This window comes from Cavia porcellus, unplaced genomic scaffold, assembly GCF_034190915.1.
Source record: "Cavia porcellus strain 051 isolate PalLab524CR breed Dunkin Hartley unplaced genomic scaffold, mCavPor4.1 scaffold_14, whole genome shotgun sequence".
In the NCBI taxonomy this organism is placed as follows: Eukaryota; Metazoa; Chordata; class Mammalia; order Rodentia; family Caviidae; genus Cavia; species Cavia porcellus.
The window spans coordinates 13686545-13698965 of record NW_026947497.1 but is presented as its reverse complement, the minus strand read 5'-3'; the positions used below and the strand labels follow the sequence as shown (position 1 = coordinate 13698965).

The 12421-nt window shown below is 34.4% G+C and overlaps 1 protein-coding gene across 1 annotated transcript in view; it reads left to right on the top strand.

The window, feature by feature from the left end:
- The window catches only part of Ndst4 (N-deacetylase and N-sulfotransferase 4), a 271193-nt gene that overhangs the window by 123729 nt on the left and 135043 nt on the right, over window positions 1–12421 (top strand). Inside the window, exons 3-4 of the mRNA XM_003468015.5 lie at window positions 4365–4452; window positions 11635–11789. Of these exons, the coding sequence (XP_003468063.2) occupies window positions 4365–4452; window positions 11635–11789 (243 nt within the window). The remainder of the gene's footprint in view (window positions 1–4364; window positions 4453–11634; window positions 11790–12421) is intronic.

The window sequence follows — 12421 nt, the reverse complement described above, 5'->3', positions numbered from 1 at the left end:
TCATTAATATCATTACCCTATGCTGTTGAAATGTAGGGGTTCTGTGTTAGTTTGGACAATGGCATAGGATGTAATTATTTTTGGAATCTAAGAACAGTTAGCAATTAGGTAATGACTTGATTGATTTTCTGTGCTATAAAGGCCCATGAAAACAGCAAACTGAAAAGCTTTGTGTCAAGTACTTCATGGTGGCTTACTTTCTACTTCTGAAAGGAACTATCAGGAGATTTACATAAACAATTAGTTTGTTTCTCATTAATTTATCACAGTTATCATCTCCACAGTAGTCTTAGTACCTGGAAGAAAAGAATGAATAAACAGATGTGAGAATAATTGGATGAGGAGGGGAGAGAGTCCAGAGATCGAGCTCAACCTGCCTGGAACGCGAGGGATGGAGACAAGAAAAGATAGGAGTAGGATACCTGAAGAGATGGCAAAATGACAGTAAAGAAATGGGTCTGAAACACCAAAGTGCATTTTAACTATATAGGTTTTTATTCAATTGTAAATAATTTTAATAGAAGGAGCCACACACTCTAAAACTACCTTACCGTAAAATAACTCTATATCAGTACTGTCATCTGGGGTTTTCTTCTTGCTTTTATTTCTGAGTTTTATTTCTGTATGTTTTTGGTTTTTGTTTTTTGTTTTTAATTTTTAGAACATCTTTGCATTAAATAATAATATTTATAATCCTTGTAGGGAAGAATACCAGTGACCATTTGCAGAATCAAAGGTGAAAGAATCTAAAATGACCATCAGTTCACTGTAGAGCTGGAGGATCCAGTAACAATCAAAGATCAAAGACCTAGAAGCACACTGTAGTCACAAGTGTATCTGTTAGAGGCCAAAAGAGTCTACACTGGAGTCTGCTCCAGAAGGGTGAACAAATTGGAGATAATGTCCAAAAGTTTCACTTCTTGTTTTATTCTGTCCAAGCTACAAGCCTATTGACTGGGGCTACCCATATCCAGGGTGGGTGTTCCCCCACCCTACCCCAGTTTACTGGTTCACATGTCACCCATCCAAAGGCACATCTAGAAATTACTAATTCATGAAGCAATTCTTACTCAAGATGACACACCACAATTAAAAATCACAGCTTATGAATCACATTTAGCATTTTATCAGTGGAAAAACGGTCCTAATAAAAATAAGTGAAACTAATTGTATTTACTGCTGTGTATTAACATGGGTTTTGTTTTAAATTGCATAGCTTTACATGTACATAACACATTTGGCAACAGGAGATAGATATAAACATGTAAGGTTTGATCAACCTGAAAGTGTTTAGAGAGTACAAGAGAAATAATATCCACAACACATGTCATCAAAGTAGAAAATAATGCAAGTCTTCAGAAAATAAATTAGAAATCTTACTTGGGAGATGAGAAAAAGGAAATCTTTAAAGCATTAGAAAAGCTTTGCACAAAAAGCTGATACTTAGGCAGAGGTTACAAAAAGGAGTAGATTTGGGAAATAGCAAAGGGACCAAAGAAAACTTTCCAGGCAGAGAGAAAGGAATAAAAGAGGTGAAGAAGAACATGGGAGGCAGAAGATAGTTCAATTTAACTTCAGCAAGGGGATTTGGGGAAAGAGCACGGCCGATTTCTCAGATCAAATCTGCTCGAATCAAATGGGGATGCACCAAGGATTCCTAACTGAAGTGGAGAGAATATTGTATCCAGGGCAAAGTATCTAGGGTATTAGATGTACACTGGAGAAACAGTATTTATTCAAATTTTGCTATGTGCAGACATTTAGCTAAATAATTAACATGACCTATACCATCTAGTTTTCACAATAATGATGCAAAATAAGTATTTCAGTATCCTACTTGCAAAGGGATAGATTAGAGAATGAAAACCGTTTACAGAATTTGAGACATCAGTTCCTTGCCTCCGCAGCCCAGTGTTGCAGAGGACTGCAGGAGGTGAAAGTAACTGCAGGCACAGCAGGGGAAGCTGAGAAAGGCAAGTGGGAAACCCACGTCAATGACACAGTATCAAGGACTGGCCAAGATCCCCAGTCTCCTAAACAAGTGTATAGCGAGGGCTTAAATAAATGAAACAAGTGGTGTGATTTTAGAGCTCCAGGAAGGTCAAAACCCTCTGTAAAGTTCGAGACTATGGGGGCTGAGACAAAGAGCTTCTGTGGGCAGCCCATATGTATTAGGTCTTCAAAAAATCGAGATGGGATACTGAGGAAAGGACATCAACTGAGAAGAACCTGGACGCTCACCCCAATGACTTCTCAAAGTGGTGTTCTACATTAATAAAGGAACTGCTACATCTCCAGGATAACATTTGTGGTAGGAAATGGACAGCAGGAGTGAGATATCTGTGGCTATCCTCTATCTTGTTAATTGGGGTTGGAGCCAGGTATCCTTAGCTGTGACCTTATCTTGCCCTCTGAGGTGTCTCTTTGTTCTTGGGTTGGGTCAAGCCATAGCCCTTGCACGTGTGTTCAGTTCCCAGCTTCATCAGCTCCCAACAACACAGGATTTTCAAAACCAAAGAAGAAAGTAATATGGACCTGTGAGAAGTCACTCAGGAAAAAAATCCACTTTTTGATCTTCCTTACATTGTCCCTAAGAAAGCAACAAATGTAGAGGCTCCATTCCCCAGACTAGAGTCCAGTCTTTATGCCTGTCACTGCAACATCAAGATTTCCTTCATCACACTTACCAAGAGTTGCAATTACACGTTTGTGACTGTGCTTTTATACCTCCCTCCTCTAGGCAGTAGAGTCCACTGTTACATGAGCCACCTTTATTAAACCCAACACTAAACATCTACAGTAGTAAGAATGAATGCTGTATTAATAAACATAGAATAAAGAATGAGTTAAAGAACTCAAGACAAACTGAGTTTGCAGGGTTTACATGAAGGAGGGGAATGCAGGTATATGTGTTTCAAATATGGATGCTCAGACACTGTACATAGAATAAAGGAGAAGCAGACACATCAACTCACCAAGAAAAAGTAATGCATGATCTCATTTGAAGGCTGGTTGCCAGTAAGCTCACGGGTTTTCATATAATCTATTTTAACCACACATTTTTTAATATTTAATTTATATTTTAAAGGCTTTTAAAGTAGTCCATGGAAATGAGTCAAACCAATGAGTATAATTTTTCATTGTCTATTTAAGTGATAATATTTGAATAAGGTTGGTGTTGCTTACATTTTATAATTACAGCCTTGGGAAACCACAGACTATATAGTTTATCAAACTTTTGGGTATTTTTTTCATTTCTTTCTTTCTTTGAAAGTAAACAAGTCAAGACTAAGTAAGGACTACAAGAATAGTTAGCTTCACAAAATTTTTGAGCAAATGCTTAGCCACCATGACTACTAAAAAAGCGATTGTCTAAATCTCTGAATTTTTATTTACCTCTACTGATGGATAGCAGTCATCAAAATTCAGTCTTATTACTATCTCTAGTTTGAAATTAGTTTCTTATTTTCATTTGGACAAAGTGAATCCACATTAAAAATCCATTTTAAAAATGTGAAAAACAGCCTGAATGAATAAGCAGACCAATAAGCAAACAAAAACCCACGGATATGAGTTCTGAATTATGTTACATATGTTAACATAAGAATAATAGTTACTAAAAGATTGGAAGAACTTTTACATGACTAATACTGACTAAGTATAATCAATGTGTTCTTGTCCTGTCTACAAACAAATTATTGTAATATGAATCCATAGCTAGAATTTAGGAAAATATTTTTTTATCTTTAGAGAATATTTCTTTACAGAATTAGCAATGCATAGGGTACTTATTCTTATATATTCTTTTTCCTTTTTATCTCTAAATTTGTGAGTAATGCTTTATAAAATACGTTTACTCATTAGTTCAAAAAGTAAAAAACTCAAGCTTTCATCTACCTAATTATGCCTTAAAATGGTGATTAAGGCAGCACAGTTACACAAAACATTAAATTGTAGTTCAAATAAAAATTTTCTTACTAGTGCTCAGAGAACTTGTCTACATGCAACAATTCTGAAAAACTTTCCTGAAGGAAACAAAATATAATAATCTAAAATTCAAGAAACAATTCACATGGAAATGATAAATAATTTAAGTATTATGCAGTTAGAGAATTGCCTCTCAGCAATGCGTGATGTGCTTAGGACTTAATTGTTTTATAATTTGGTAACCTTTAGTAAAACTAATAGCCATAGGAATAATGATACCTGGAATATGAATACTACATAACAGTGCCCATCAAACACCCAAAAACCAACAGAGCCTGTATTATTCTGTTTCATTCCTGCACAGACATTTGCAAAAGAGGCATCTCAAGTCTTCATATTTATTTTCTAAAATCATGTTAATTTCTTATTTATTTCAGGCATTACTAGAGACTCAAAATTTACTGCGCACTCAGGTTGCAAATTTTACCTTCAACCTTGGATTTTCAGGGAAGTTTTACCACACAGGTAAGAAGGAGCTTTGTGTTCTCAGGCAGCTACATATAAATAGGAGATGAGATTTTAAATGTCCCATAAGTAGGAAAAATAGAATGTCCAGATTGATTATGGGAAGAACTTGGGTGCACTATGTGAGTGACAGAATCCAAAAATCAATGAACTCATTTACTTTGACAAATAACTATTGAAATTGAGGGCAAAAAAAGAAGGATAATTGTCGTTTTTTTAGCTGAGTTAAAGAAAGTATGATCATTGTTCTAAGTACGACAGTGGACACTTTATGTCAGCTGAGTCTGAGTGAAAGCTTAGCATAATAGTGATTATGATGCTGATGATGATATTATTACCAGTACTATTAATAAAAATGCTTTCAAACTGTCAAATAATCAAAGCAGGATCTTCTTTTGTACATATATTTTTTTTTTCCTTTGGAAAAAGTCTTGTGTTGGGAAAAACATATTAATTTTCAAAGTAATTTAATGGAACCTAAGGGCGTTTTTACTGTTTTATCTTCTCTTTTGTGATATTTTTTAAAAATTATCAATAATTTGGCCCAGTATCCCCTGAGAGCATCACAATCAGTCTAGCATTTCTTTCCATTCTGTCTAGCTATGACATTTCTGTTTGGTCTCAGCCTTTCAATTAATTTCAAAATGGAACCAGTATTCATGTTTTACTCTATATTGTGCCATTTTCACCTCTTTCCACCGTCTCGTCCAAATTTTGACCTTTATTTTCTTCATTGCAGTACTGCATAGCCATAGGATGGAGAGATCTATGTTCATAAATGTACAGGCCTTCAAATTATGGCCGGAGCAGTACTATATCTTCTGCTGGGCGCTGTAGTAAGGAAACACACATAATCCGCACCTAGGTGTGCGTTTATGATGTGAGAAAATGCTTCCTTTAGGACACTGAGCTGTTGTGTCTTTACAGTACCTCAGTAGAAACATTTCATAGTCCTGTCTCGCCATCTATACAGCTCATTGTCTCATTTAAAATATCCCTTGCAAAGTTAGTATTTAATTATCATAAATGTGGCTTTTTTACCCAAACAGGCAGTTTAATATAAAAATTCAACATGGTTTATTAGAATATTGAAGGAGTATGTATTATTGGCTTTTCCTGATGCTTTTTTTTTTTGAGCTTTAAAATATGTAAATCTATCTAAAGTAATAGAAGGGAAATTAGTTAATAAATCAATTTACTACATATTTCAAAAAGACATTTTTCAGGAAAAGATTTGGATATCTTGCCTGTATGGGCAAAGCAATTCCAGACTTTAATTTTGAAAATAGACATGGTTTTATAAATCTTCATCAAAAGCCCCCTTAAGAAATGAGTTCAGGCCTTAGAAGCTCTGACTATGAAGTTATAAACCAAATAACTGTAAAGGCTGTGTCTTCTCATGCAAGGGGAAAATTATGAGATTATTTGGAATTCACACACACACACACACAATATTATTTGGTTTGAAATAGCTGAATGGTGTAACTAAAGGTATTCTGTTGGCTGAAATATGTCTGGATAACCACCACAGATTTGACTTACTTCTCATATTTGGATCTATTAGACCTGCCAGACATTTGCAGAGTTAATGCTGATAAAGTTTAAAGGCTTCCAATTTCTCTTTTATAACTCTAGACATGTATATAGTGCCCATCCACTAGGAAATAAGCAGCAAACCAGTCAATATTACTGCAATAACTATTGAAGAGAGATACAGAAAGGCATATTTTAATTATATCTTTTTAACAAATATTATTGACTCTGTGTTAGAAACGCCCTAGAAAAGTGATGGAAGAAGCCATCTATGCAGTTATTTGGTGATAGTATACTTCAGAGAATAAGCAGTGTATATAAACTCATAAATTCGGGAGGTTTAATTTCCTTCATATAAATATATGTTTTACTTAACTGTTATCATCGTGAGCATTGAAAAGCGTATATAACAGTTTTCAAGAGTGCTATCGTATTATGTTGAGTGCTTATTATTGCACTTGGACAAATCAAGCTTTCTTGCAGGGATGAATTACACATCAGTGATGCCCACATCAGAAAAGCATGCAACAGCCCTGTCAAGTCACACTCCTATATGAAGATTTAATATTGCAGAGAAAGTATTACAAATAAAGGAAGTGCTCTCCCCGGGGTGCACTTGGCTGTGATACGTCACCATGAGGAGATGGCCTTGTTACAGTGACAGCCTCAGTTTTCTCCCAGGACGTCTGATTTCCCAATGCATACGGATTCTGATTGATGAGTTTCATTGTTTTGAAGACATTTAATCACACATGTCCAGTGTAATAATGATTGATTCCGCCTAACTCAGCCTGCCCCAGTTATTTGTATTTATCATGTGTTCTTCCCTGTTCCGTTTCTCTGTCCTTCACATGCTAAAAACAATTTTACCCCAGAAGGGCATATTACTAAGCCTTCGCCAAAAGCCATTCATTCATGGATTCTAAATTGAAAGAAGGACATAATGCTGATTAAAAGTAAAAAAGTAAATCCATGGAGTTTAGAATATTTTAGCCTGGAAATATTTACAACGTGTGTAACGGCACAGTGAAAGCTCTTTTATAAAATGGAGACATTGCAACATTATGCTGCTTTCTAGGCAAAAAGAGGCTGCAAATTTTATTTTTCATAGGACACAATTTCTGCTGCTAACCATTGCTCTTTTAGTAATTCAAAAGAAACTGAACATGACCCAGTGAGTAATTAATGCATGAATAAGGTTTGCAAATTGGCTTAGCAATGTTCTTTTTGAGGAGAACATTGTAAAATTTTGTAAATTTTACAAAAATAGTAGTTTATGTAAAATAATTAACTTTGAGACATGAAAATAAGAAATATGTGTCATTCTCCTTTATTTTTTGTGTATTTTGACTTTTTGTTACAAAACATGGATAAAAAGACGACACTGGAAACTGACTGCTTGTGTTAAAATTCAGACTTTTCATCATATCAATAAATTTATAAATTTATAATTTAAAAAGGGGGAGCTAAGAAGGTAATTCAGTGGTAGAGTTCTTGCATAATCTTCTTGAGAACCCAGATTCTATCCCAGATACCACAAAAAACAAAGACTCAACATATTGCTAGTTACGTGAGCACAACCTATTTTACATTTCTATACCTCAGTTTTAACATCTGACAAGATGGGGATACCACAGTAATAATGTCTCTCTCTTGGAATAATGCCAAATGTTTATTGTTAATAATTAAAAGCATTTATATATGAAAATAATTTTATCAAAATGTAAATAATAGTTTATATAACTCCATTTTCTAATGTTGAAACTAGATGTCATTCAATGAATATTCATCATATAATTTCTATTGTTTAATGTTATGGTTAAAATGAGCTTATTTGAAACCTATTAGTATAGAACCATACCAGATTCAGTATTCAAGGCAAATTAGGAAATATTCCCATTTAGGAACCACAATTTTACCTGTAAGAAGCAAATATAAAGCATGTATTTATACAAAAGAAATAATCCAGATGCTAAAATTTTCTATGACTTAGCTTAATATTATAACTGTACTGTATAGGATATTAACCTATATCTCAGATCTTGCTAAATATTTTTCTTATTTTGTGCCTGGGATGTAGGTCCCAGGTAGAACACATGTTTAGTATGCACTGGGCTCTGAATATAATACACAAACACGGCACACTGTAATATGGCAGACTTAAAAGACATTTTAGAAACATTATTATCTCCCAACACAGAGCCTCCAAAAATTATAACAAAGGAATTAACCCTTCACATATTTTACTTTTGAATCAAACCATATTTATGAATGTAGATCAGGTTAGAAAGGAAAGGCTCAAGAAAAGCAAAGCAAAGCAAAATCAAACAAAACAGAACAAAAGCAGCAAAAAGAGAAAAGCTACCACCCAACCAAAAGAGAGCTCAGTGGCTCTGCCTGGAGGCCTTAGGCCCAGACTGCACAATTTACATCCTGGAGGGAAGAGTCTGTGACACTTTACACTTAACAAAGCAATTTTATCTTCCAAATTCCAACTACAGCAAATAAAATTCAGAACACAATGCCAAAGAAAGAGTAAATGGCTCGATTTGAGCCCAGAACTTTAACATTTTAACTTGTGTTTATATGATCAGATACAAACTACTAGCTACACTTTTATACATAAACTCATGTCCCTGACAAGAATTCTGTTCTCAAAGAATGCTGGTGAGTCACATTCACTGTGCGTCCAATGAAGTGAGTCTCAACACTTTGACCCTAAGGTACAATGTAAAGCATAAAGAAACCAAACAAACACACACACACACACACATACACACACACACACAAAAAAAAAATACTGTAGATGGACTTTTGCCTTTAAGCACAGTAATCACACACAAGCACAAGTGTGACAGCATCTGAACGCAGACACAGAGCTACTTCTGTGATTTGGTCATATCTGTGCATGTCCCTAATAGGAGGTCCTTCTGTACCTGTGAAAGTCTGCAACTTACATGTTCATTAAGTCAGGCCCTTCTGTAATTTAAGCTTCCATTAAATATAGTAAAATATCTGGTTAAAGTTGGTCAAAAATATAGCAATTTCATTTGAAAACTTACAATTCAGCAATGTTCCTTTGGCATGACATCATATCATACTTTTCATTAAGCTATTTCTAGTGTCAAAGGTCTGCCTCATGTGACTTTGAGCTATCAACCAGCATAAAATAGGAAAAAGACCGACAATAATTAATCCCTGGTGTCAAAAAGCAATGATAAAAGCAGGTTGTAAATGTCACTCTCAGCTGTGTAGAGAGTGTTTGTAAACTAACATAAACTCTGATACAAAAAATTGCTTAGAGTTGATGATCAGTCATGCATCTGTTTATATCAATAGTCTGCAAAATTTTCTTTAAATCGAGTAATTGACCTTCTTTCCGGTCAAGTGTGCATTATGTGCTTTCTGTCACTTGTAATAATGAGAATGGTCTGAAACCTGAATAGCAACATTTCCCAAATATTCTGTCTTCAAAGCCCAGCACACTTATTCCAGGGGTTGGAGTAGAGCGTGGACAACCAACTCCACCATCATATATGATATAAAATAACTCCAATCTATTACTTGGTCTACTAATCATATGGCCATGAAAACCTCTTTAGCATAAGCAGCTAATCCGAGAAAATAAATAACTCTTCTCCCACTGGGTTTCAATATTTTATATTCATAACATATTCACAACAAAAAACTATGAATCAATAATACTGAAGGTTTAAGGTAACTTTAACAAAAATTAAGAATGTTGTCTCTGTTTTATTTATAAAACTGTACTATTTTCGGGGGCTGGGGATTTAGCTCAGCGGCATAAGCGCCTGCCTTGCAAGCAGGCAGTTGTGAGTTCGATCCCCGGTACCGATAAAAAGGAAAAAGACAAAAAAAAAAAAAAAAAAAAAAAAAAAAAAAAAAAAAACTGTACTATTTTCACAACTGCTATTTCTTACGTTATGTAGTAGTATTCATTGGTGACAAACCCTTATTTAAATCTGGTAGTCCCTATAACTTTTGAGGACTGTGGATTAAGAAATTTATGCCAGGAATAATGAATATATATACAAGACACACATACTGGTATGTATTTCAGCAGTCCTGGGAAGTTGCTGAAGTCCATTGACTGTGTAAACATAGCCTGGATAAAACGATTCATTTTTTCACTGCTCTGGGGAAGTTGCATGTTTTGTGGAAATTAATAAGATCCAGTGCCTGACTTTGAGAAAATTATAATCTATAATTTACAGAATTTTAGAATGGATAAAGACATAAATTAAAAACTCAGCATGCATAAAACAGTTGAATTTATTTTAAGATCATAATATTTATAAATCTTTTGATCTGCAAATCACAAAATAATATTAAGTGCTTTGATAAATTCATCTCATTGACTTTTTATTTACTAAGATCTGATAAGAATTTATATGTGCATTCTTAGTCAGGACCCTGAGATGCAGATGAGTTAATTTTTTCAAGATCACATTAATTAAGTGACCATATTGACACTAAATATAAATTTTACCTACTTTGCAGTACTCCTTCAATCAACAAGGAAATCTATTTTATGGAAGATGCAAATTAAACAGTCTAAAAAACCATTAAAATGTCTTTACTATTTATTTTCTTAATTTTAGTAAAAAAATATAAAATCAAGCACCAATTTGTAAACCATAGTGGTGAAAAAAGCAGACCAAATAATTACGCTTCACACTGTAAACCCAACTTGTTATTTTACTTTAATGATGCAGTTTCATATTTAGAGACCAAATAGGAATTATTAGGATTGATTTAGAGCATTTTGAAATTGAACTGAATATTGTAAAATTGTACCAAAGCGATAAAATTTTATATAATGAAAATATTCTTGAACAGCTGAAATATAATGAATTCTTTTAGAAATAAGTTATTGGGTTTATTCTTTCTTTTTCACCTTGTTACAAAATAATGGATTCCCTGTTCATTGGGTGCTATCAATAATGTTTCCAGTGCATGAGAAAGAAATACTAGTTTTAACTTATCAAGTCAGATATTTATTATAATTGAAATAACTATAAGATTCATTGTTAATTTTTTCTGAAATAATTGTACCAAATTATGTAGTATGTTACAATTCTAGGAAGAAATATTATTGAAAAATAAGTAGAGAAATATTTTAAAGAAAGATACACAAAGGATTCCAGTGCGTACTTCTCGAGATGGTTTTATGGGTTGTTTTCTTTTTGTTTCTTGGTTTTATAAAATGTATCTTTGTGTTTTGCACACGTCTCCAATAAACATGCATTACTTTTAAATCATAAACATCAAAATCCATCAGTTATAAGCTCAATTTTTAGATTTACTATAAACTTTGTAAGAGAAAAATGACTCCCTATTTCTGGTCAGATGTGTCTAATAAGAGAGGCAATTAAAGAAATAATCATTTATGATTAGGTAACATTCTTTCTTAAATTCTAAATTACCTGTCTGCAGTGGGGACCAATGGCACCTACGACCAGTACTCAAACTCCTAAGGTCTCTGTTAATATTTAGACTATGATTTTTTTGTTATTAATAAACACACATTTGAATCTATATATCAGCAATACACAAAAAAGTAAACCTGACAATAGCTGTTGCAGGAGTACAATATCTTCATAAAGCCACATTTAACTCTGTTTGCAGGGACTGAAGAGGAAGATGAGGGGGATGACCTTTTGCTCCGGTCCGTGGATGAGTTCTGGTGGTTCCCTCACATGTGGAGCCACATGCAGCCCCATCTCTTCCACAACGAGTCGTCTTTGGTGGAGCAGATGATTCTCAACAAGGAATTTGCACTGGTGAGTGAATGTTTATGGTGTTCTGCACCTACAGTTGTGATCTGCTGGTAGATTGTAAAAATCAATTTATTCAGTTGGATCCTATAGAAATAGAACAGAGAAGAATATGAAAGTGTGTCAGTCACAGACACGTGTGTGCGCGTGCACACACACACACACACACACACAAGAGTGGGTATAAGCCATTTTCAGAAATTCCCATTTCCTGTTTTATTAGAGGATTATTCTATCATCTACACAAAGGGAAATAGCCATTTCTCCATTGTATTCCTGCACAATTAGCCTCTCAAAAATCATTTGTTGCAAGAATGACTACATGGATTAAATCATTAGGGCAGCGGCTCTAAGGAAGTTGTTCTCAAATTTTCGTGTGTACCTGTTTCACCTGGACTTTTTATTTTTTAAACACTTACTACTGGGCCTCCTTCCAGAGTTTCTGACTCAGTAGGTAAGAAAGACACTTGAGAATTTGCCTCTTAGAAACATTCTCTGACCATGCCCATGATGCTGGGAAGAATCACTCTGCAGCCTAACGGTGGACAAGCAATGGCCCCTTGGCCTAATTTGAGTTACTCCCTGCTTTCTATGATCCTTGAGCAAAGAAAGTATTTGCTTGTTTGTTTGTTTGTTTG